This window comes from Heteronotia binoei, chromosome 10, assembly GCF_032191835.1.
Source record: "Heteronotia binoei isolate CCM8104 ecotype False Entrance Well chromosome 10, APGP_CSIRO_Hbin_v1, whole genome shotgun sequence".
NCBI classification, from domain to species: Eukaryota; Metazoa; Chordata; class Lepidosauria; order Squamata; family Gekkonidae; genus Heteronotia; species Heteronotia binoei.
The window spans coordinates 57,432,242-57,459,897 of NC_083232.1; the positions used below are offsets into that span (position 1 = coordinate 57,432,242).

The following is a 27,656-nucleotide window of genomic DNA, read 5'->3' on the forward strand; positions in this document are numbered from 1 at the left end:
ACAAGTCCTTGAAGGTCCTCTGCTTGTCATATCTAAAACTTAAGCAAGCTTTGTTTTAAGATTTCTGTAATCTAAGTAACATTACTTTACTTATCAGATGTCTTATTCTTTTGATTGCAGTGACTTAAATTGTGTAATCCACCTTGAGTCTTAATCAATATTATGCATACACCCCACCATATGTATATATGTACCACCCTCAGTCTACCAAAGTCATTCGTTCAATTCTAGAATCATGCTTACATACATTACTCCTCCCTGCCCATCCTTCACATCTTGTTAAATCTTCTGGTACCATTGCATCTTCTTTTCTATTTCTATTGTGATTATCTTCTTAGAACTTTGGTCAACAGGAACAACTTTCCGGAGGAGATACTTTCCTGTTACCCTCTGATTTCTAAAACAAGGCTTCTTATTACCTACCCATATCATTTCAAGGGCAAGATCTTAAAGCAACAATGTAATAAATCTTTGAAAAAGCATTAAGTGCATTGGCAGAGCTCAACATTCGAGTAAAGTCCATGTCATTGTGATATGTGTTTCCAGTTGGAAAGGTATCATAAAAGGTTTCTGAGAAAGTTACGGTGATGGTGTCTTATGTATTACTGCCACCATAATGAATGTGAAATCATGTACTAGGTTCCAAGGATGGATTCTACAAATCAAACTTTCTAGCACTGATTACTTCCTCTGATGCAAGAAGTTTATCTTTGGCTGAAGAGCCACATGTGTTGGAGGACTGTAGCATTCTAGCTGAGTGGAATGGTAAGATTCAACTTGTAATTATTGTGAGGAAGGTAATATTCAAGACATTGCATATTTTTATTTTTGCTACAGATATAAGTGGGCTTGACTCTTGATTGTGGAGTAGTTAAAGACAACAGTGTTCACATTAGTGTATTACACTATTGAAATGATGGTTGCCAATCCCCAGTTGGGGGCAGGGGATCCCCTGCTTTGGAGTCCCCCCTGCTTCAGGGTTATCAGAAATTGGGTGAGGGGTGTTGAGTGTCCACTGGGCACTCCATTAAACACTATGGAGACTGGTCCCCATCTATATATTTATATATATAAAAGTGTCCTGACAGATTATCAAAGCCCAGCCCAAATCCCTAGATCTAGAAACCCAAAATTTGGGAGTGCATTCCTTCCATGACATCAAAATCCACTAAGAAGGGATTTTTAACAATCTGACCCCTAAGTGGGTGAAAAGGGGTAAAATGTGTCTTCCAATGGGGTAAAGCTTTGCTGTGTGTGTGGCAGCCTGCTCCCCCACCCCACCCCGATCGGGCAGGGGTGGAGCTCTGTGTTTTGAGGTGGAAATCACTTAAAGGACACTGCAGATAGTTGAAGCACATCTCTCTCTGATTGCTCAGTTGTGCAGCTCTGTATTCTGCGGTAAAAATCCCTTATAAGACACTGCAGACAGATGAACACAGTTGCTCTTCAGGGAACTTCTGTCTTCTGTGTAATAACATCAGTAACTCAAGACTCCTGAATAGCCATTTTCCATATAAGTCAGTATAGCAAATGACTTTTGTAAATGCTCATGGGGAAATGGTGCATGACCTTTCTAGAAGCCATTTCAATGCATGCCTCCCTCATGAACAACTGTCCATCACATCACCCCTCCCTCAGTCCAACTCCCCTCACACCTCTCACATCTTACTGCCCCCAAGGAGGCTCCTGGCAAACATACCACATACACTGACACTAAAAGGAGGAAGTAACTTAGGGATGCAGCAAAGAAGTTATGTGCATAGTACTCCTGTGGCATGCCGAGCAGCAGTGGCCAAATACCAGCGAGTTCAATCCAAGGTGCACAAAGCAGCACAGTTTCTCGATATGAACAAAGCTATCCTGGAACACAAGTACAGAGGCGATCACTTCCCTGGAAGGTCCTGATGTGGCTTATAAAGTAGACAGCACTCTAACTCTGTGTACCATGATGCACAAATGTAAGTACTACAATGCCCTCAAGTGGAAGGAGGAGCCTGTTGTTATATGTTGCAGCAATGGCAAGGTGCAGCCCCCTCCCCTTCAAAACCTCTGCCTGAGTCACTCTACAGCCTGGTACTTGGCAGCCACTCCCGAGCACCCCATTTCATGGACTATGTTCATAAGTATGATGGATGCTTCAACATGACATCATTCAGGGCCAAGCAGGTTCTACAAGATGGCTTCATACCCACCTTCAGAGTTCAGGGACTTGTGCATCACTTGGTTGGAAGTCTGCTGCTAGCACCTCAACATGAAGCCCAATTCCTGCAAATCTATTTTGTTGGTAAGGACAAGAAGGAGCTGCGCTTGAGGTGCAGCGGCATTTCTGACATCAAATGGGGATTGGTCAAACAACTGCAGAGGATGCTATATGACACCAACAACTACACAAAGGACCTGAAGACTGCCCTGGACATGGTACCTCCAACTTCCCACCCCACAAGCTTCTCCCCAAAGTGGGGGCTCCAGTGATGCTGCTACAGAACCTCAGCCCACCCAAACTGCAATGGCACCAGACTGTGAGTGAAGGCAGGAACGTCATAGAGGCCATATTGCTCACTGGCAGTGCTTGGGGTGGGGGAGTTAGTGTCATACCACACATACCATCGAATAACCCCTTCAAGTTCAGGAGGCTGCAGTTTTCCCTCAAGGTTTGCTTTGTTTTGCCCATCAACAAGTCCCAAGGCAGACACTGAAGGTGGCAGGAATTGACTTAACAGAGAACTGCTTCTCACATGGGCAGTTCTACATGACCTGCTCCAGAATCAGCTTACCCATCAAGCCTGGTGATCCTAGCACCTAAGGGCAGAACAACCAGTGTGGTCTTCAAAGAAGTCCTTCAGTATGGAAAAAAAAAATTGTACATATTTTTTCATTACATTTTTAAAATTACAATCTTCTCTTTTGTATTACTTCAACAAATGTTATATTTCAAAATTCACTTTGTCTGTTTTCTCCATCAAAATACTTTGCATTATTCAAACACCTTTGTGAAGGTCAGCAACTATGCTATTACAAAACCAATTCCAAAAACAAAACACCCTTCCTACTACACAAAAACATTTTATATACACAGAAGTATTATAACTGGACTAAAGATAGTTAAATACCATAGCGAAGCACGGGTTTCATGTTAGTAGGGTATAATAGAGAATCAATCCATGGGTATCTGGGCCTTTGGGGGGCTGTTTTTTTGAGGCAGAGGCCCAAATTTTCAGCACAGCATCTGGTGCCTCTCCTAACTCCACCCCCTGTGGTCCAATTCTATAAACCCCAAAAGAAGGCCCCCATCCTCCATTACTTCCAATGAAGGGAAGCAATTTAAAAGGAACATGGTCCCTTAAGATGTAATGGCCAGAACTTTCTTCAGAGTTTAATTGTGCCTGTCACAACCTTGCTCCTGGCTTCATCCCCAAAGTCCCCAGACATTTCCCGAGTCAGATTTGGCAACCCAAGCTGAAGTGCCAAGTACTAGCTGCTAATATCTCATGAACTTCAGTGTATGAATGTTCCCTCAGCCACTGACAAAGGAAAACACTATTCACCCCCTAGCTACGGGAGGGTGACCTGGAGGCCAGCAAAATAATACATTCACTTCAAATCACATGAATTTTATTACTTGTGATGGTGAGAAAGTAATAAAAAAGAAATACTGGTTTGATATGGCTAAGGAGAAAACACAATATTTAAAACGACTTGTTGAACGGAAGGGCTTTGTGCAGAATACCTGCTTTTGAAATAAATCTAATAAACGATTAAGGACTTTTCCAACATCAGTGCCTAACCAGCATGTTAGAAACATAGTAAGAATTTGATAATTGCAAAAAAGCCCCACAGGGTCTGCCCATAAGAGTTTAATCCTACCTCTGCTCCATGTTTGCTACAAGAGGAATGGGGTCAGCTTATCTAAACAATTCAAGCTAAAACACAGGCACAAATTTAGTGGACAATTCCAGTTCCCTGCCACATTCTTTCCTCTCCAGCTTCTGCATGTACTTCTGTGAATAACCCTTTCCCAACCCCACTAGCCCCACAGCTAGGGCTGCCAATCCCCAGGTGGGGGCAGGGGATCCCCCGGTTTGGAGGCCCTCCCTCCGCTTCAGGGTCATCAGAAAGCGGGGGGAGGGGAGGGAAATGTCTGCTGTGAACGCTATTATTCCCTATGGAGACTTATTCCCATAGGAAATAATGGAGAATTGATCTCTGGGGTGGCTGTTCTTTGAGGTAGAGGCACCAAACTTTCAGTATAGCATCCAGTGCCTCTCCCCAGAATACCCTCCAAATTTCAAAAAGAGTGGACCAGGGGGTCCAATTCCATGAACCCCAAAAGAAGGTGCCCCTATCCTTCATTATTTCCTATAGAAGGAAGGCATTTTAAAAGGAGTGTGGTCCCTTTAAATGTGATGGCCAGAACTCCCTTTGGAGTTCAATTATGCTTGTCAGACCTTGCTCCTGGCTCCACCCCCAAAGTCCCCAGATATTTCTTGAATTGGACTTGGCAACCGTACCCCCAACTCCCTCTATGCATGTACATTCTGCCCACTGCAGCTGCATTAATGCTAATAATGCCTGAAATTCATTCCAATGTTTTTTTCTTGGAAAAAGACAATTTTTACTGTATTTGAGCTAGGTCCAATTCAGAAGATACCTGAGGACCTTGGAGGTGGAGCCAGAAAACTTTCCCATTCCCTAAAATAAATAAATAAAAATACAGCAGTGCAGTTTCCCTGAATACAACCTTCATTTCCTCATCCCCCCAGCAGCTGAACTTCCACTAAATGAAAATGAAAATGCACACACACACACACACACACACACAAAGCAGGCAAAATAGTTTGTAAGCATACAATTTTGTGAGCTCACTGGGGCAATTTGTCATAGGAGTTGCTGAACATAACCATCTGCTGCATTTCAGTCAGCTTCTTCAAAGTAACAGGACAATGAAAGGAGAGCAGCCTAGGGGGTGGAGTTTTCCTCCATCTCATAATCAGGTTCCAGTTAACTCCATTTTACTATACACAAGGCTTCTGAAACCAATGCAAAACAAAGAGAGGGACTATACTGGCTTCTCTTCCTTTGTCACATGATTCACACACTCACCAGAAAGAGCCGCATGGCTTTGCTTGCTTGCCCTGCCCATGCAGCTTTCTTCCTGCTGAGATTTAAAGGCACACACCAAGTCCAAAACAGAAGCAGTTTGCGAGGTTCTTCTAAGCCTCCCAAGTTGGAAGGGCACATTGTGACTGTTGGGGCAGGGCTTCTCCCTGCAGGCCAGCTGACTGGCAGTAGGGAGAAGCCTGCAAAACCAGGGGATCACCTGCCAGGACCTGGGGGCTGGCGAGCCTCATTTGAGCCAGTAATTTTTGTTTTGTTTTTGCTAGTGAAACACTTGATAGTTAAATCCAAAGGTGCTTTCTGCATGCAGAACATACCTTTCATTTGTGAGACAGACATATTACAGGTTGGAGCACTACTGATACATAGGAAACATGAAACTCAGTCCACTATGATTCCTTCTCTTTGCACAAAAATTTACAGAACTTCTTGTGCAGAAGCAAAAATATGAGAACTATACAGAATACTTTATTACCGCACTGTGTATAGGTTTGCAGAAACCCATGTAGATCAGTGCTAATGGCTATTTTTTTTACTTCCATGCATGAGTCCCTGGATCCAACCCAAGAAGTAGAACATTCGAGGTGTTTTACTAAACTGAGGTAGGTGCGGAACTTTGTTTTTATTTTCCATTAACTGCAAAAACAGCAACTAAACCCTGAACATAAGCACAGACTTAGGGGAAAAGGAAACAGTCAACTGATATCAAGACCTGGGTACTGTAGCACTGGACTTGCTTTCGATACATGTGGCTTGAAGGCTGCAGAGGTGTTATGTTACAATGTTAACATACAATATACTCTTGATATTTTATGGGCGTGCTGCGCCCATAGTCTCAGGAAGTTATTTTGCATTCTCATATAAAGATTTTTCCCTTCTGGAATCTTGTTTCCTACAAAAAAGACCTTTCAGTCAAGCTAAAGACCTTTTGCTTTTTATATGCAATGCAGGAAAACAAGATCAACCTGGTCTCGTGCTTTAAAACATTCTTCAGCAGTGTTTCTGCAGCTTCGTTTAAACAAATGCCATTATTAGCTGCTTGGAACACAGACCTCCTCAATTAAACAGCAATGTTTTACAGTGCAACTTCTTCTAAAAAGATAATTAAAATAAAAGAGCAAATAAATCCATAAATAAACCTGAACAGGTCCTTTCCACCAAAGCTTTATCCTGCAAATTAACTCAGGCATCATAAAATCTCTGCCAGCCACAGTTCTCTCTTTTTTTCTGGACAAGTCATGGGCAATAAGAGCAACTATGTCAGTGAAGGAAAAAGAAAGTGCATAGTTTTCCATTCTCTGCTATAGGCAGAGAATGCTAATTGAAGATCTAAGAAGGTGAAAATAAGGATGATAATTTTTTAGGGATAAAAAGAATGAAAATATTCCTAGGAATAAAAGATTGAACCTCAGCATTAAGCAAGAGAGAGAGAGAGCAGAAGATGAAGAAGGAAATTCCTAATTGCTGCTATTTTGAGGCTCCATTCATAAATCTTGCAATTTTAGAAAATGAAGCAAAAAATCTGGGAGAAAGAAACACCAGGAATAGAAGGGTTATCAATAGAGCTGTTTCAAGCCACAGAAACAGAACCCATTAAAATCTTAACAAGCCTATGCCAACAAATAAGGAAAATAAAACAATGGCCCACAGACTGGAAACTCTCGGCTTACATTCCAATTCCAAAAAAAGGACGTGTCAAAGACTGCAGCAACTATCAGACCATTGTGTTAATTTCTCACTTGAGTAAAGTGACACTCAAAATCCTACAACAAAGACTGTTACCATATGTGGAATGAGAAATGTCAAATGTTCAAGCTGGATTCAGAAAAGGAAGAGGCACTAGAGATCCTATTGCAAATTTATGTTGATTACCAGGGAATTTCAGAGGAAAATCAACTTGCATTTCATAGATTACAAGAAAACTTTTGGTTGCATGGATCATGAAAAGCTGTGGTTGGTTTTAAAAGAAATGGGTATGCCCAGGGCTCTTTTTATAGGCCACACACCCTGATGCCAACATTGTTTTGCACAGGGCTTTTTGTAGAAAAACCCCAACAGAAACTCATTTGCATATTAGGCTACATACACCAACACAGCCCCGTAGCCAGGATTTGAAGAATTGGGGGGCCCTGATTTTTTTCAGGGGGCACATGGTGGCACCAACCTCCATGGCCTTCTCTACTACCACCGCTGAGGAGGAAAGCTGCCAGCTCACTGCCATACAGCCTCCCCCCTCCCCACAGCTGCCCCAGTGTGATCCCTTTCCACCCTTCTTCCAGCAGCTCTGGTGGGGAGCCACTCAGAGGTTTAGATACATGCTGCATGGTCTCCTGCCCTTACCTGTAGCATGCTCCAGATAGGCAAGCCCGGTGGGACAAGGTGCGGAGGTGGAAGGCGCCACCAAGTCGCAACTGACTACTGGGGCTACAAGACCTCCAATTTGGATTTCTTCCTGTCGGAGGGTGAGCTGAGGCTGCCAAAGCGCAGCTCCACTCTCGTTCGGGTGGCCAACAAGACCAGGCCAGAAAACCCCTGCAGGCGAACATCACCTTTCCACTGATCCCCAGCCCCGGACTGCAGCTGGGACCTCCACTTGTGTGTGCCAGCCTACCCTATCCTGCCCTGTCTGAAATGGAGCCATCCGCCCCTACCCCCGTCGCCCTCACTTGAGGGCCAGAACGGCCTCCTCTTGTAGGCGCCCTCTAGCCCAATGTCAGCCCAACGTGGAGCTTACCTTTCAGTCCTGGGCGCTGAAAGTGCCCCATTGTTTCTGTTGCTGAGGGGTCAGAGATTTCTTCCAGCCCCTAAGCAAGCAGAAGCAACAGGGAGCTTAACTTTCAGTCCTGGGCTCCGAAAGTGCCCTGTTGTTTCTGCTTGCTGAGGGGTCAGAGAATTCTTCCAGCCCCTAAGCAAGCAGAAGCAAGGTGGAGCTTAACTTTCAGTCCTGGGCTCCGAAAGTGCCCCGTTGTTTCTGCTTGCTGAGGGGTCAGAGAATTCTTCCGGCCCCTAAGCAAGCAGAAGCAACTGTGTATGATCATGTCCCCTAAGCAAGCAGAAGCAACAGTGTATGATAACGGCAGAATGGAGAAGGATGCAGCCAAGGCACTGGAGGCTGGTCAGGGGCCCCAAGTCAGGGGGCTGTGCCCCCACAGGCTCCCTCGTAGCTACGTGCCTGCCCCAACACCAAGTCAGCTGGAACTGTGTTCTTGTGCATTCCTGCTAAAAAAAAAGCCCTGCTGTGTGCCACAACATCCGATTGTTTTAATGAGCAACCTATACTCTGGACAAGAAGCCACCATTAGAACAGAATATGGAGAAACAGAACAGTTTTCAATTGGCAAAGGTGTTAGACAGGAATTTATTTTATTTCTCAGTCTCCTCAGTCTATGTAGATAACATATCATAAGGAAAACTGGATTAGATTTTGATAAAGGTGAAGTGGAAACTGTAAAGAACACTAACAATTTGAGATAAGCAGATGACACCATATTATTGGCAGAAAATAGTGAAGATTTGAAATGACTCCTGCTGAAGGTTAAAAGCAGGAAGTACCAACACAGGATTACAGCTGAACATCAAGAAGACAAAAGTAGTGACTACTGGGGAATTATACAACTTTAAGATCAATGATGAAGAAATGAAATTGTTAAAAATATTCTATTCTTTGGGTCAATCATCAATCAAGAAATCAGAAGGAGACTAAGACTGGGAAGGACAACCATGAAAGAGCTAGAAAAGTTTCTTAAGTGTAAGGATGTGTCACTGGCAACCATGATCAAGATAATTCTTACCATAGTATTCCCTGTCACTATGTATGGGTGTGACAGCTGGACACTGAAGAGAGCCGATAGGAAATTGATTCATTTGAAATGTGGTGTTGGATGAGAAGGTTTTTTTTAAACTGGAATATTTATTCCATTCTCTTATTCATTCCATTCTCTTATTCTTCTTTTCTTACATTTTGTTTCTAACAAAGAAAAATCTCTATTTTAACAACTTTGACAATTTTACATGTAAATAAAAAGATGTACCTTTCTCCATGAAATCTCCATATGTTGGAGGTCCCACCTCCCCAAACACTGCAGTTGCTCTTCTTGCAGCAGTAATGATATATAGAATCATAGAGTTGGAAAGGACTTCCAGGAAATTCACGAATATCACCCCCCCTCAAATTCACAGGATCCACACATTGCTGTCAGATGGCCATCCAGCCTCTGTTCAAAAACCTCCAAAGAAGGAGAGCCCACCACCTCTTGAGGAAGCCTGTTCCACTGAGGAACCGCTCTAATGGTCAGGAAGTTCTTCCTAATGTTGAGCCGGAAACACTTTTGTTTTAATTTCAACTCGTTGGTTCTGGTCCTACCTTCTGGGGCCACAGAAAACAATTCTGCACCATCCTCTATATGACACCTCTTCAAGTACTTGAAGATGGTGATCATATCACTTCTCAGCCACCTCCTCTCCAAACATGCCCAGCTCCTTCAACCTTTCTTCGTAGGACTTGGTCTCCAGGTTCCTCACCATCTTTGTTGCCCTCCTCTGGACCCATTCCAGCTTGTCCTTTTAAAGATGTGGTGCCCAAAACTGAACACAGTACTCCAGGTGAGGTCTTACCAGAGCAGAGCAAAGTGATACCATCACTTCACGTGATCTGGACACTATGCCCCTGTTAATACAGCCCAATATTGCATTTGTCTTTTTAGCCACCACATCACACTGTTGACTCATGTTCAGCATATGGTCCACTAAGACCCCTAGATCCTTTTCGCACATACTGCTTCCCAGACATTCCCTTTCCTATAACCATGCATGGGATTTTTCCTACCTAAATGCAGAACTTTACATTTATCCCTGTTAAAATTCATTTTATTGGTTTCAGCCCAGCTTTGGAAATCCAATATTTCTTTAGGGTAAGAGTCAACATAATTTAACAAAAATAATTCAAGAGACAGCTCAAGTGAAAAGACAATAATGCTAGGAAAAGTTGAAGGCAGCAGGAAAAAAGCAAGACCCAATGTGACAGATTGACTCAATGAAGAAATCAGTTTGCAATATCTGAGCAAGGCTGTTAATGGTAGGACCCTTTGGAGGTTATTAATTCACAGAGTCATTGTAAGTTGAAAGTGACTTGATGGCACTTCACACACAAACTCTCTCTTAGGTTAAAAATACAACTCCAAGACTATATTAAAGTATTTAAGAACTACCAATGCATGTAACAGGCAAGCAGCTTATTCTCACCCTTTTTTTAAGTAGCAATATCAGGAAACACATTCATGAAGGTAAAGGATTACAATAAAAAAGCACCTACGTAAATGAACTACAAGCTTATGAAGTTATGAAGATATATTCAAGAGCTGTTTTATAACTATAGATTAAACATGCTTTATAGCTGCGTAACAGCCATCCAGCCACTTTACAGTAGAGGCTATAAAATGTCTCATGCACATTGTACTTATCTGGGGTGCCTGAGATGTGGTTTGCATTCTTTTTGAGGTGTGGCTGTCTAAAATGTAGCAAGAATTGAATAAGACATCATAATCTGAGCTTTTAAAGGCGTTTTCTGGATGCTTGCTGTCAAAAAGCTATCATCTTTATCATCATCTTTATCTAATTATCAAGATGACCAAAACTGCACACATTGAAATCCAGAGATTGGCCCACTAAACAAACAAGACAGTTCTTTCTACAGGCCTGAGAGAAGTCTGACAAACAAGCATTTGATTAACCTCCCCCCCTCCCCCAAATAATAGAAGCAACATCTGCACTTTTAAGAAACAAATGCCCTCTGCAGTGGCCATTGTGAGGGATTGCTAGGCAGCCACTATAGTACCGCCAGCCTTCAAATCTTAGTCAGTTGGCTGGTTGGCAGGAAAGAGAGAAGGAAGTAGGAAAAGGAGAGAGGCTATGGGGGCTTTCAGGGAGGCATTTCTGATGCGTGGGAGTTGGCCAAGTAGGTGGCCATCTAGGGCACCACCTGGCCAAGAGTGTGCTTCCAGGCTCCCCCTCTCCCCACACGCAGCGTGTGTGCTCCTTGGAGCCTGCCTTCCCCAATGGAAAGCAGGCTCCATGGAGTACAGATGCTGCCCAGCCAGTTTCACGTTCCCCGGGTCTGTTACAGAACTGGGAAATGCAAAACCACACAGCACCTGCACAGTGTGCTCCTTGGAGTCCGGCAGGGATAAATTAACCAACTGTAAAAGCTGAAGAAGAGCCAATTACAGTTTCTAAAAACTGGCTCTCTTGAAGTTGTATGCTGCCACTCATCTTTCCTACTCTACTTTAACAGAGCCATTGGGTGGGAGCCATAACTCAGTGGTAGAGGATCTTTCTCGCATGCACAAGGTCTTGTCACTGGCACCTCCAATTAAAAGGATCAAATAGAAATAGTCACGTGAAGGTCTTGTCTCTGGCACCTCCAATTAAAAGGATCAGGTAGTATTCTCACAATTTTTATTGCTTAATCTCACAATTTTTTTTAAAAAATAAAAATTTAAAATAAAAAATTGTAAATTAAAAATGTAAATAGTTTCAAGTTTCTTCATTTCTCCTACATTTCTCCATTTTTTAAATTTCAAGGGGGGGGGGTGCTAGTGGGCAGTTTGCCTTGGGCACCAAAAACCCTAGCACCTGCAGGGTGAGGAAAGAGGAAATAGTGGGGAAGGGTAAATGAGATGCTCCCTGCAAATCTTTGCAGGTATCCTGTTTGTGAAGTATTGGGGAAAGCAGACTGAGTAGATATAAAGACCTAATAAGGAAAGAGAGTTTTCAATGAGACTGAAAATTGTTGTAAGCAAATAACAATCTTCCAATATCTACAAGCTTTTTGGCTTTACAGCAAGGCAGGATACACAAGAAGTGTTGAAAGCTGGCCAGAGCTTGCAGGGTAGGGCGGGGTATAAATAAAAAAATTAAATTAAATTAAATTAATAATAAATAAGGAACTATAGGGTGTTGCTAAGGATGGGAAGCATTTGTTTTCAAAACTGTGTTCTGTTGGACAGTTTTATCCAAAAATGGTTAAGCGTTAGGCTGTTCAGTAAATCCTCATGAACATTACGTAGCTGGATTCAAAGTTTTCAATCAGTATTTCTACCAAAATTCACATGGGCATAAACCCACATTACAGTTATGAGAAAACAACAGGTTTGGCGCACTGTGCTACATATGATTTTTCTTACCCTAGTATGATAGGCAAAAGATTTATGTGCTCTGAAGAGAAACCAGAGTATACCCTCTAGTATGATAAAAATGAAGGCTGACTGTCCAATCAATTTGTTAATTTTTAAGATTTGTTTATTATTTGGGCAAGAGGCTAACATAGTTTTATCCTTCAGAACAAAGTCTGAGTCCAGTGGCACCTTTATGACCAACAGAATTTTAGACAAGGTATAAGCTTTTGTGTGCAAGTACACTTCTTTAGACACCCTGCTCGGACACAAAAGCTTATAACTCAACTAAAACTTTATTGGTCTTAAAGGTGCCACTGGGCTCAAACTTTGTTCTGCTTATGACCAACCCAGCTGCTCACATGAATCTACATTCACACACACACACACACACACACACACACATGACAGACAGACAGACAGACAGATATAGAAGCACAGAGGATTCTTGAGCCTTAGAAGGTGTAGGCCTGATCAGTTTCTGGATGTGTGATGATGGGGTAGTGAGAAGCTGCCTGACCTTTCTAAGGAAATGTGATAAACAAACAATGGTTGCTAGGAGTGGGATGTCTGGAAGGTGCAACTGCTCACTGGTAGAACAGATGCTTGCATACAGAGATTGTAGATTCCATTCTCTGGCATGGCAAGGATCTCAACTAGCAAGACTGAGGAAGCCCCTTTTCTGGAAACTTTGGAAACATCCTGGGCTTTCTCTTCCCCCCTCGTATTCATTTTAAAATACTTTTTTTTTCTTCTTCAAGTGATGGGGTTGCTTCTTCAGAAAGAGTGACAGAGGGGCTCTAGAAGCCTTTCCACCCAACCCCCCAAATACTTGTACCTCTACTGGGTTAACAAAAATAGTATAAAATTAAATTTCCCCCAGCAGTCTGACAGCTATGTTCTGGACCACCTGAAGTTTCCAAAGCATCTTCAAAGAGCATGTTACACTAGTCCAGTCTTAAGGTGACCATTGCATAAATTACTGTGGCAAGGTCCTCCTGTGACAGATAGGGAGCCAGCTGGCAGGACCAGCATAGGTGGTAAAACACAGTCTTTGTCACCAAGGATAAGAATTGAGCCATACCCGTAAACTGTCCTGACAGACAGACAAACTCCTGTAGAAAGTTGGACGCCACTGAGTGGCCACCCCAGGGGCCCTGGCTTCCCCAGCCACATAAACTCTGTTTTAGATTGATCGTTTCAACCATCTCTCATCTAGCCATTCCATCACTGCATCCAGGCAGGAGGCCAAGACCAGAATTCCAGGTACCAGCTGCTCCTTAAATAAGAGGTAGAGCTGGGTATCATCTCCAGACCACCTGAGGGCAGATATAGATGTTAAATAACATCAGGGAGAGAACTGACCCCTGTGGAACTCCAAATTGCAATGGTGACCTCTCCCCACAATTACCCTCTGGGACCAACTAACACCTCAAGGCTATACCTCTCACACCTAGGGAGGCTAAGTGGCTGATCAAGACCAAATGGGCTACTGTGGTCAAAGGCAGCAGACAGATCCAACAGGATCAGTAGCACCATCTCATCTGCAGCAAGCTGTAACCACAGAGCATCAGTCAGAGTGACCAGAGCTATCTTAGTTCTGAACCCCATCCAGAAGCCAGATTGGAAGGGACCTAGGGCAGATGTCTCATCCAGGAATTCCTGGAGCTGTTCAGCCACTGCTTAATTGCCTTTCCCAGAATTGGAAAATTAGTTACTGGGCAGTGATTGAATCTTTTTTATCCTTTGACATCAGGACAATGTGTTAACTGAAAATGATAACATCTGCTTTCAGTCAGAATTAACAAAAGAAATAAATATATACCGTTATGCTGATATGCAAAAAACCCCAAAACATATAAAACATAAGATGGGCCATCAGGTCTAGCATTCCGTTCACACAGCAGCCAACCAGCTGCCTCTAGGAAGCCCACAAGCAGGATGATTGCAACAGCAGTTCCTCACTCATGCTTCCCAGCAACTGATATAAAGAGGCACTACTATCTTTGGTACTGGAGGAAGTGTATCATGACTAGTAGCAGCCACTGGTAGCCCCATCTTCCATGAATCTGTCTACCCCCCTTTTAAAGCCTTCCAAGTTTGCAGCCATCACCCCCCCCCACACACACACTGGTAGCCTTATTTTGATATTAGTTGTATTGATGTGGATATTATAAAGGAATAAAACTTTTATTGGTATTGTACTGATCTTTACATTGCACATATTTGCTGTACTGGAAGTAAATAACTGACACTAGACAAATAAATTGCTGGAAATGCAGCAGTAGCACTGATACATCATGCAAAAACAAGAAGAAAATGCAGCAAATGCAGACAAAGACTGGATGCTCCTGACAACATTGCTCTCTCTCTCTCTCTCTCTCTCTCCATCCATCCATCCATCCATCATGGAAGGCCGCATCAGCAGCTGTGCCACATGCATATTTGCAAGGCCTGTTAAGACGAAAGGCAGTATTTCAGCCACTGCTTTGTAGAATGGAAATCGCAACTAGTGATGACTTTATGAGCTTGGTCTAGACAAGGGGGTTACTCTTTGGTAAAATTGCTCCTTGGGGAGGTTACTGTGAAAATTCCCATACAACTAATTACCAAGCCACTTGGGCTTGCTACCGAAAAAAAGGATTTGGCTTTGAGAAAAGCAGTTACTGGGAAGCCTGCAATGTAGCAACTCTTGTCTTCAGGGCACAGCAAGGATACTGTGGACATGGAAAGGAGAAATAATGATACAGGGCAATAAAAAGGACCGGCTCAAATAAGAAAACAGCCTCAGGCATAGCAGATAAGAAGAGAAGGCTATATATTAGAACTGTTTGATGCAGGGCTTCCTCTGGCTCAGTTCCTACAAACTATGATTCCATTTGGCTGGTGCATAGCCCACCTACTAGGCAGCAGGAAACCTAAAGTTCCAGAATCACAGGAGGTTTATGCATAGCCAGGCTCCACACACGTTTTCCATCAGCATTTTAACAGTTTCATGGAATTAGGCAAGATACACCAACGCTATTGTGACAGACACAAAATTAAAACAAACAAACTTGATTTTTCCCAACAGGAAAAAGATCTGGGATTAAGTGCTTCCTAAGAAACATTTACTGTGTGTGTATTTGATAATTCGTCACATGTGGTGCCACATTAATTAATTAATTGTTGTGATCTGTGTTATAATGGCTTCATTTGGCTGTTGTGACAAAATGCTGATTAGTTGAGACAGGCAAAAAAAGGCATATGTTTGCTGTGCCTGTGGGCTCCATCTTCTTTTCAAGAGCAATTGAAAGCTTTTTAGTATGGGGTGGTTTGCCATTGCCTTCCCCAATCATTTACACTCCCCCCCCCCCCCCGGAAGCTGGCAACTTATTTTACTTACCTCAGAAGGATGGAAGGCTGAGTCAACCATGAGCCAACTTCAACTGGAATCGAACTCAGGTTGTGAGCAGAGCTTGGACTGCAGTACTGCAGCTTACCACTCTGCACCATGGGGCTCTTATTATAATACTAAAAGAATGGTGCATAATGCTAAGAAAAACTTCTGGCAGCCAGACAATCTTAGGATCTCCAAGCTATACAAATGCTGCCATATGATAATTAATTATCAAATTTCAATTTGCTATGGTATCCAAATGAGGGTCGCATGGGCAAAGTTACATGTGTTTCCTTTCTGCAAACTGAGATTCCAATCAAGGAACAAGTACAAATATGCTCCAGTGCCTGCGTTTCAATGGTTTTTTTAAAAAGCAAACTAGATCTTGATTAAAGATTTCCACAAACAAGGAAGCTTTCAATTGTGCTCCATGTGTGGACAAAGCAAACAAGCTGTATTTGCATCTGTCATGAACAGAGGTTTATTGCAATATCTGAATGCAGCCATGTTGCCCATAAGAATTACTTCCCCCTGCTACTTTCTACTATTAAGGAATTAGGCAACCTGCCTTACCCTTTTCCATAACATTTGTCCTTACATCTCAGCATTGTCTACTTTGACTTACTTTCTAGGCAGGGAAGGGTCTTTCTCAGCATCTGCTACCTGAGATGCTGGGGACTGAACCCAGGTCTTTCTGTTTGCAAAGCATCGGTTCTACCACTGATCCATGGTAGGGTGAGCTCTCTACATGTCAGTTCAAATGCTCATTTGGAGATGAAGCCATATTCATACAGAATTTTGTAACTAGGAATCCCTAAATACAAGAGTCTGTGATGGGCATCCATCCATATTTGTATAGTTAAAGAATGAGGGCACATCTGTTTTAAAATTATTTGAGAACTATGTCAGTTCAAATAGCCTAATAATACTTGTAAAGGTTGAAGTTCTATTCACAATACTTGTGCATCTGCACACTGCAAGAGACATGGAATGTGTCTTCTACCCAAATAAATATGTTTATAATTACGTAATTAAATATAGGTAAAGGTAGGTAAAGGTAGTCTCCTGTGCAAGCACCAGTCATTTCTGACTCTGGGGTAATGTCGCATCATGACATTTTCACGACAGACTTTTTACGGGGTGGTTTGCCATTGCCTTCCCCAGTCATCTACACTTTACCCCCAGCAAGCTGGGTACTCATTTTACTGACCTCGGAAGGATGGAAGGCTGAATCAGCTACCAGCTTCCTGAACCTAGCTTGAGCCGACTACCTGAACCCAGCTTCTGCTGGGATCGAACTCAGGTCGTGAGCAGAGCTTGGACTGCAGTACTGCAGCTTACCACCCTGCGCCACAGGGCTCGTGTAATGAAATATAGTCAGAGTCTAAAGAAATTTCCACTTTAATTTCCCAGAAATAACATTGGAGGAGTAATTACACAGGTACATGTATAATTAAAACAAAACAATTTTTTTAAAAAAAGAATAAAATATCAACACACTTTGCTGAATTTCAAAAGCTTATAAAAAGGCCAAAAATAAAAATTCCATGGCCCCCATATAAATTAAAGCAGCTTCTTGCATCCCAGATTACAGTTCTACACATGCAGATAGTATCACTCTGGAACATGCCATTCAAGTTGTAGGTCATATTAGATATTTGTTGGTTTTGCTGCTTTTTTTTACAGCAGTGTGCATTATGGCAGTTTTTCAGCACTGCAAGTAGCAAGGTACACACTTCCTTCAGGTAGCAGATGCTGGTCTTTCATCTAAAGGATGGAGGAGGGACTGTGGATAGGCACAAACTTTTCTGTTTGTAAAGCATATTGTGCCAACACAAAGATTTCAGTTTATTTTTTTAAACTTAAGTTTGTAGTAACAAGAAGGCTCTTAGCATTTCAATTTTAACAGAATACTGGAAATGAAATCTTAAGGAATTTAAATATTATACAACTTGCCTCAGTTTTAATGGATTAATTTTATACACTTTTAAAAACAAATTATAACATGTCTCAGCCAATGCTCTTTTTCTTTCAAAGTGGGTCAGGGGAGGAGTGCAACAAAAATCTGCGGTTTCCAATGTAATGTAGTTTATATTTGAAACTAGAGGTTATAGTGCCAATGTGTTACACCTACACTGACTAACCACATGTATATTTTCAAAATAATTTCTTTTGGCTACAACACATGCAATCAGTTTTGATTTAATTTGCTTTGGATAGCCAAATAATAAGCAAGCAAGAGCTTCTACCAATGGAATTAAGAAGGTGACTTCATAGCCATACAAAACACTTTTTTTCCAAATCCAAGTACAACTTTGTTAATTCACGCTTTGGCACACTCCATAACTCACCTGCAAAAATGGCATCCAGCCCAGCTCCATGCTAAGATTTAATAGAAGAACTGTTTAATGAAGTCTCATATTACTACAGTCTTATTTCTAGTACAAATTGTTCTGTAGGAGAGCAGCTAATTTAGTGAGCTAGCCTACATTAAAAATAAACATTACTTTGCCATGAAAATTAACATAAGGAGCTCATTTTTTAAGCGTAGATGTCTAAATTCAGTTTAAATAAGACCCTGACAAACCAATCAGGTATTGCACTGATCATTCTGGCTTTGGTTGGGAATAAGTTTTTGCTCATTTTAAGAACTTTATTTATGATAATTTTGGCATGCTTTGCAGGGAAATATAGATTAAAATTTTACACCAACAGAACAGGAATTCTGATCATGTTTATTTTAGCTTTAAAGCCTGCCAAGATTTTCTTTTTTAAAGAGCAAGGTGGGTAATGTTTCCTTAAAACTTACATCCTTATATGGTAAGATCACTATGGCTTGGATCCAGAGATGTGCAAGCTGAAACAGATTTAGTCCAGTTCTACCTGTGCAAGATCTTGTGTAACGCCTAATGTTTCCCTCTCAGTATACTACTGGGCTCAGAAACTGACTGCACAGGCAGAAATGCATTGAAGGAACAAAAAGTCTGACTTAGTGCAAGCAGCTACCACTTGTGTTTCCGCTTGTGCAGGAGCTCAGGAGCCCACAGAAATTTTGCATTAGATCCAACTGTATATTTTCCAGATAAAGAACTGAAACTTAAATGTGATAACTTGGCCAAAGCTACCTTTGGATTTGCCCACAATTTAGGTCCAACCACAACCTGTTAGGCAACATTGCTAAGCATCTATCAGAGACAAATGGGATGTGGTTCTAATCCCAAAGTCTCATGCCAAGGATCCCCACCCGATCCAAGACTTCACTCTCCATTACACAATGTATGTTGTATTTGTTCACTCTGCAGTAGTTTGTCTTCCATTAATTTAAAAGCTAAGAAAGTGTGTGAGTCAAAAATAAGCTAGAAAAGTGTAATTGCCCTATAGGTTTAGAATATACCTGAGCAGAAGCGTGTGAAATAGCATGTGGACAAAACACTCCTTAATATGAAGTGTAATTCTGGATACTCTAAGGAAGGAAGTGAAGCCTGAAGAATTGTCACTAACATTTTTCACATCTTGCAAAGGCAAACAAGGGGACAGAGACGGGGATTCATTTGGACAAGAATCAGAAACTAGAGACTGTTGTTGATAAATAGGAATAGTTGGAGTTTAAGTTATGTTATATACTAGATCGTTACGGAGTGCTATAGTACACTGCTGTGCTCTCATTGTATGGATTTGATACACAATAAATAAGTTTTATTGATATAAAGGTGTTATGTGGAATGCGGCCAGATCAGCCACTTTGGTTTGTAGGGCTCCAAGTCAGTTCTCAATGAGACAAAATGAACAGTGAACATAAGCAGTGCAATGCACTATCATATTGTATGGCTTGCTTTTATAATTCTAATGATTTTATTGTATTTGTGAGCTGCTTTGAGCAGATATTTGATGAGGCAATGCACATTTTCTCAACAAATAAGAAAACAGCAAGGAAGCAGTTACAGAAATTTGGTTGCACCTTTTCTTTGTAAGAGTAAAGTGGTTGTTTAGACTTTAAAGATATGTATAGCCAAATATACTATCAGGCTGAACCTCTGAACCCCAAATCCCAACTGCAATACAAGGAAGCAAAGAGTGCTGGACTTGCAAAGCAAATATGATAATGCACATTTTTTCCTAAAATAACCTTTTAATAAGTATTTCCTAGGAAAAAGTGGCATCATTTTGTATACAATGTGAAACATTTAACAGGTTATAATATATTGCTGATCCACAGACTCACCTTAGAATGACATCAGTTAGTCCAGGTTTTACCCAAAGTAGTACTTAATTCTCACTGATTTCAATTGAATTTATGTGTAGTTACTTTTGGTTGCAGCAAGACCCATGTATTTTCAAATATAGTACCAGAAATTTAGAAGTGCATCTAAGAAACATTTGGCTTGTCAGCCGGACAACAAGCAATCCAATATATCTGTTCAAAGCATATAAGTCTAAAATAAGATTAAGAGTCACAATGAAGCCTGCTTGAGATTATTTTTGACAATTTCAGCCAAGACTTTGCCAACAGTTCTTGTGAAACCAGTTATGTTGTCATTTAGCAGGAAATGGCAATCAACCCTATTTTCTCGATTATAAGATGGTAAGGAAAGGCTATCTAACAGAACCTTCCAAAGATTTGTATACAGCTGACAATTCAATAAAATGTGTTGGATGGAATCAGGTGAGCTTGACCTGCATGGACAACATCTCTCGCTATAAGGGACGAAGAAATCTCCCATAAAGAGCATTGGAGGGAAATGCATTCATCCTAGCCAGCATAAAAGCTCTCCAATGTTGTCTTATCAAGTTTGAATAAATAAAGATGTATGTATCAAATAACACCAAATAAACCCTGAATCCACTGAGATACAAGTGGAAACATAAATGGACTTACCACAGTTCTACTTCTACTTGAGCTGCACTTTCTGCAGCACTTTCCTTCACATATATTATAGCATCTAGAAGAAGCATCCACAAGAACTTGCACAAGCAGAAATGCAAGTTTGGATACAGTGAGTCTGACAGTGCAAGTTGCTACTAGTGTGCTTTCTCTCTCCCTCTCCCCATTTTTGCTTTCACAAAGTCTCCAGAGAAAATGGATATTTTGCACTGGATGCCACCATATCTATATCAAGAAAACACCCAAGTCAGGCTCCCCTGATCCTTAGGGTATCCTTCATTATGTTTAGAGCTGCAGTGAAGAATCATACAGCAAATATTTACGGCAATTAATATCTAACAACAAGAATAGGCATAATACATAGTGCACACTCCATGCTGCACCTGCTGCTAGACTTCATAACCCCCATCTTCAATGCTTTGGTCTCCCAACCAGTCCTCCCAGCACACATATTGGAATTTCGGAGAGGAGAAGGAAGAGTGGATCACATTACGGGTGAATGGGAAGAGGGCTTCACTGAGCTCTACAGTAGGGTCTGAATTTGCCAGCTTATAGTAGGCAAACCTCTGCTGGCACTACTTGTCTCTGCCTGTGCCTAATGGAGTGTGCGTGGGGGATGAGTGAGGAAACAATGGAAGCCAGAAGCAATGTCACTGTCTTGCAAATTTTCCTGATCTTTAGTGGCAGAGATCCTCGATCTTTTGCAACACAGCGATATCACTTCTGGGTTCCTACCCAGAAGGGTCACTGGTTGCCACACACCATTTTGCCAGACCCCACTTCCCAAATGCTTTTGCTGCTATTGGAACTGGGTAGGCAACCTAACTCAACTCTAGGGCAATTTTTTCCACACCTACAATAGGACTGGGTGGTGCCCAATATTTGTTTATTATATATTTATACTACTTTTCAGGGGGGAGGACTTGACTCTCAGTGGCTCACACCGATTAAAATTAAATGCACAGTGCTTATGGCAGGACTTGTACATAAAAATGCATACAAACATCTAGACATTGGGCTGGATCCTGCTAAGAGGAAGGTTCATTGGATTGGAAGAAAGCACCACTGATGGTGGAATGGATCAATGGGACCCAACCAACTATTATTATCACCACCACTGTGACCTCTTGTAAAGTTAAAAGAAAATGAAGATCTTTCCACTGGGAGGAATAGTTTGGTGTTGTTCACTGAATTATTTAACCACAGTTACAAAACAAACATCAATCGAATCACTTGATGAAAACTGAATTACTAGATTAAACTATTTTTCATCTGTCACAAATATGTGAGCATTGTGCTCTCCAGGGAGATGTGACAGAACTCTTTGAACTTTCCCCAGCTGTGATTGAATGGATTGAAAATTTAGATATTATATAGGAGGATAGTTCAATTTGTCTATATACCTGTTGTATCAACTCAGTTACTTATTTTATACTATTACATGTTTCCTATGTAATTCCGCAGTATGATAAATAAATGAATAAATAATATATAATCAAAATTCTACTGCAGACCAACATGACTACCCTAAGAAACTATCTCGATAACAAAACTTCAATAAATTCATTGGACTATTTTGTGATTCCTCATGCACCTCTGATAAGAAACCTAAATGGGGGTGTCATGCTCAGTACCTTTCCCCATGACAAATATACTGAGATAAATTTGCAGAGTGAGGATATCCACCATTGTCTTAATGTACTCATATTATAAGTAGTCTATTACAAATGGAACTAAGCATTCTACAATGGATATTACTAACAAGCCATAGGTAGCACTTCTTTTTTGATTAGTCAAGTTTTTATGGATTCCTAACTAACTCACTTAGAACGGTAAAGAGATGCACAAGATTGATTTTGTTTTCCCCTTTGTTTTATAGCTTCTCAAGGGTTCAGTAGAAGACATTTTAAAAAATATAATTAAAAGCTAGGCACCTGTAAATAAAGAGAAAAGGAGATGCTGCTGCATGGTAACTCTTAAAGAAGGGTCAAATCTAAAAAAAAATTCATTTGGTGCTTGCAGTGATTGGAGCTGACTGCAGAAATTTCAAAACATATTAGAGGTATGTAAGCCAATTTTATGTGCAGATAGCAAAAACTCTTGTCAATTTTGACACACTTTCTGCAAAACATCCTGGTGATCCAGCTATTGTTTTAGGGTTGTATATATGTGGTGCATGGTGAATGCACATGTAGGGAGAGTGGGATTATGCTAACTGATATAACCCCTCTCTGTCTGATGTCCTGGTGCCTGTGTTTTATACAGTGTCAGTGCTGAAACACCAGTGCAACAGCAATTGTGCTTCCGTGCAGAAACTCTTCTTGTAGCTACCCTGCATTTTCCCTTTAAGTCCAAACAAAGGAGGTTTTTCTTTGCTAAAACTTAAAGAGGAAAGCCCCATGAGTTGTGCTCAGAAAAAGTGGGCACATACGGGGCAAAATCCCACTGTGGAAGCAACTTTAGGTATGTTAATTTTTCCCTACAGAATGATGAAAGGTTTATAAAACCAGGAGCCAGAGGAACTTCCTCTTGAATATGAAAACTCCTTTCCTCTTTCCAGACATACTGCCCTTTAATTCACCCCTCTCTGCCCTACCATGTGTTTGTCTAAAGCAGGGGTGGCCAAACTATGTCTCAGGAGCCACATGTAGTTCTTTCACACATATTGTGTGGCTCCTGAAGCCCCCACCACCCCATTGGCCTGCTTAGAAAAGGCATTCATCTCTTTAAATCACTTCTCCAACCAAACCAGCCAGTGGCTTGCAGAATACATTGAAAGTAAAAATTGCTTTCTTTCCACCTCTCCCTCCTCCTCCCCCCATCTATTTGCCTGCCTGCCCTCAAACATCTGATGTTCAAATCTTGTGGCTCTCAAACATCTGATGTTTATTCTATGTGGCTCTTATGTTGAGCAAGTTTGCCCCCCACAATCTAAAGTTAAACAAAATCCCCTGCTTTTAAAAAATGATGACAAATAAATGAAGGACTGAAAAAAGTAAGCATGATTACTATGATACTGTAATTGTTGAGCACTTTCTTAATATTTTCCATGTGTACTGTGGCGGCTAAATCAAAAGAAACGAGTGCATCTTACCTGTAGGTGTACTGCTACGAAATGAAGAGGAGGGGGTAATAGGTGGCGTGACTGGAGGTGTAAGGCTTCCACTGCTGTGGCGTGGAGGAGTAGATACATTCCCACGGGACACAGAACTTGATAAAGTCAAGGAGAGTTTTGGCTGAATTTTCTTCTTTAGGGATTCCTGTTCTCGTCGAGCTGCATCAGTCATAAACCTTAAAACAACAGTAACAGCAACTATAAATAAAGAAGTGAAGCACAGCACTGAGCAACACTTGCAGGACAACACTTAGTGCTACGGCTGCTAACTTCCTGGGAAATTCCTGGAGATTTGGGAGTGGAGCCTGGGAAGGACAAGGTTTGGAGAGGGACAGACCTCAGTGGGGTATAATGTCATAGAGACCAATCTTCAAAGCTGCCATTTTCCAGTAGAATTGTAATCTGAAAATCAATTGGAATGGTGGGAGATATCCAAGTCCCACTAGGAGGTTGGTAAACCTTCTTAATGCTTCTTAGATCTTCAGCCTCAGGGGTCAGAAAAATGTCAATACCATTTCTGAAATGTCATAAATAGGCCATGGTAATTGGGCTAGGCATCTCTGAATCTTGATGAAGAGTACCCATCCCACTAAATCCCAGGTCCCAAAGCCAAATATGACAGAATTCCTGTGGTGGAGGCAGTGAGTTGGTGAGAAAAAAGAGGAATGAATCTCAAAGCATGGATACCATCAAGTGTGAAGGCCATTTTTTTGCTTCATTTCAGCTGTGTCACCTACTATAGCACTTTACTTTCTACCCCAAAGATAATGGCCTCTTTCCCTTGACTTCTGTGGGTGAAAAGTGAATGCAAGCCATGAGGAGATGTAGAGTTGCCAGCTCTGGATTGGGAAATTCCCAGAGATTTGAAGGCAATGCTTGGAGAGGATAGAGTTTTGGGAGAGGCAGAAGAAGAAGAAGATATTGGATTTATATCCCGCCCTCTACTCCAAAGAGTCTCAGAGCGGCTCACAATCTCCTTTACCTTCCTCCCCCTACAACAGACACCCTGTGAGGTGGGTGGGGCTGGAGAGGGCTCTCACAGCAGCTGCCCTTTCAAGGACAACCTCTGCCAGAGCTATGACTGACCCAAGGCCATGCTAGCAGCTGCAAGTGGAGGAGTGGGGAATCAAACCCGGTTCTCCCAGATAAGAGTCTGCACACTTAACCACTACACCAAACTGGCTCTCCAGCAGGAATGTGATGTCACTAGGGCTGCCAAGCCCCTTGTTGGGGCAGGAGATCTCTCATCCTGCACTCCCATTGCCTGCTGTTGCTCCAAGCAGAGGGAAAATTTGAAAACCCAGCAGCATTGCTGGCATGATGATGTTACATCTGAGGAAAACCCAGAAGTGATAGTGGGTAGCTCTAGGAGCTGCTAGGAACTTTACGGTATTACTATGTTTATGTTTAATTCAATTTATACCCTGCCCTCCCCACTGAGGCGGACTCAGGGCAGCTTACATCAAATCATAGTATACTATGACTGCAGTCATAAAGTCAATAAAACCATTAAACAGTACAAGTTAAAACAATCTACAGTTGGTGCTAACAAATCAGATGTTACTCATATTCTCAGGATGACAATTGTTCTGGAATTCTCCTACAGTTGACTGAAGGCTTGCAGGAAGAGAGCGGTCTTACAGAACTGAGTGAGGTCCCACAAGGCTCTAACCTCTTCCGGCAATTGATTCCTCCAGGAGGGGACTGCCACTGAAAAGGCCTGATCCCTGGTGGTCGACAGTCTTACCTCTTTCAGACCGGGGATCACTAGGAGATGTTGAGATCCAGATCTTAGTACTCTTTGGGGAACGCGTGGGGACAGCGTTCCTAGTGATTCCTAGAGCTTCCCACCATCACTTCTAGGTTTCCCCCAAAAGTGACAATGTCTCTCTAACAAGCCACCCTCCTACCATGTCCCTGCCCCCAACCCTCCCATCAGATGAGAGGCTCAGCCTGGTGACACTAGATGCCAGAGGAACTGTAGTCTGGAGCTCAGGCCTCCCAACTGCAGGCTGGGAACGCTACAAGAGATGATGGGCACTTTGCTAGTACAGTGATAATAATCTCGTTATCTTATTGTCTCCAATGAATTGTTCAACATTCAAACTAGCTCTTTAAAATTTCCTAGTGAATAACCATTGCCCTACATTATATAAGTTACAGAACATTTTAAACGATGTATGACACGATTAGGCCCAAATGTATGGGTAGCCATTAATTAAGTAGATGGAATTAAATGTTTTAGAGCTCTAACATTTTAAAATGTATAATGCCAATAGATTACACAAACCAGATCATGTAACTATCAGATCACCTATTAAACCAATACCTAGTCAATTGCCAGGAAAACAAAATGGCTCCAATAATTTGAAGCCAACCATTATTTTTGTGCTATGTTTCCCCCACCTCTGCAGATTTAACTTTACCATCCTCTTACAGAACTAACTACCGTCTGTCTACCTTTTAGCAGTTCATTACCAAAACTCGTCATTAATTACTGACAAAAACTAATTTGCAGAAGGATAGCTGCATAAACCAAAGAAATGCCATCTATCCTGACTGCAGCTACACAGTTATTAGCTTGCTCAGACTAATTTTTCAAAAGGCTGCATAAAAATGGGGTAATAAACCACTGAGTACAGTTTAATGCAGCAATTATAATCCCAGAATTCACCTTCACAGCAGTTAACAGCTAGCTTGTTAGGGCATTCATCAGCCTTGCTTTTGCTTTGGGTCATTAATTAACAAACCAGTCATCACTTGCTGCTAACAATACAAACTTGATGTGTTACTGCTTAATCATAGGAAATAGCTTTATGGATGCTTCCATTTCATCTCACATCCTCTGGGTAATATGGTTCACATCCTTTACTGTATTGTACAGTAATTAAAAAAATCTTTAAAAAGCTATAGTGCGCAGTATTGGATTAGACAGTGTAATATCTCTTTAATAAAATGAATTTATGCTGTATTTAAAACATATTTTGAAACAACCCATTAATTCATTTAATTTATGCCAGACTACACAGAGTTTATGAAATGATACAAAAGCCCATGGTAGGAGACCTAAAGCTCTCCAGGGAAAGGATTTTATCATTCCCCCCAACCCCCTTCGCCAAGTACTTGTGGAGGAAGTGATTAATAGGGAGAAGTGCCCACCAGGTAGACTGTCTGGACAGGATCCCTTACAGAAACAAACGAACAAAAAAGCTATGGCAGTCCCTAGAGTCACACTCAGCATACAAAAGGAAACTTTTTTTTTTTTTTAAATTAAGTTTGAATTCTGCTTTGGCAAGACAGCACCTGCATGATCCTGGGGCTGAAGGAAATACCCAGGCTAACCTTACCACCCAGTGACATGAGAGTATTTTCCCTCAGCAATAAACAACCTAATAGGCAACTCTGAAACCAAAAAATAATAGTCTTTTGTTAGGTTCTCAATAAATTCCACTTTCTGCAAGGGGACTCATTTCCAAGTCAGGGCTAAACAAGGTAGAATGCTGGCAGATCTTTGAACAGCAGCCACACAGGTCTCAATATAGGATGGGGATGTGGCACAAGGAGGCAATGGTTTGCCAATTCTCCATCACATTCACACGCACCCCAATTGTGATTAACCCTATAAGGGGGGAAAGACAGGCACCTTCTCTTAGTGGCTACATCAGGAAGATATGTTCACAGATCTCACTGTGCCGCATCTAATTTGGCCTTAAATGTGCTCATTGCCGACATCTTTGAACCCACTTAGGAAAAGGCTGCAATATATGAGGTAGATTGGCCATTAAGGCCACCAAGAACTTGAAGAGTCTCAGTGAGCCAATGAAACCACCCTAGCCCAAAGAGATAGTCATGAGCTGATGGCTTGCCATGGCGAGCGATGCACTCAGTCAGCCCACCCTTGCTGGGCCCTCTCTCACTGCGCTGAGGGACAGGATGCCCCCACCTGGGCTTGCCAAAGAACAGGACATGCACACATGGCATCACTTTAATGAGGAA

General features: G+C 41.7%; 1 protein-coding gene across 1 annotated transcript in view; it reads right to left on the reverse strand.

Moving 5' to 3' along the window:
* The window catches only part of JAZF1 (JAZF zinc finger 1), a 188,232-nt gene that overhangs the window by 16,618 nt on the left and 143,958 nt on the right, over nt 1–27,656 (reverse strand). The window contains exon 3 of the mRNA XM_060248701.1: nt 23,640–23,836. Coding sequence (XP_060104684.1) covers nt 23,640–23,836 — 197 coding nt within the window. The remainder of the gene's footprint in view (nt 1–23,639; nt 23,837–27,656) is intronic.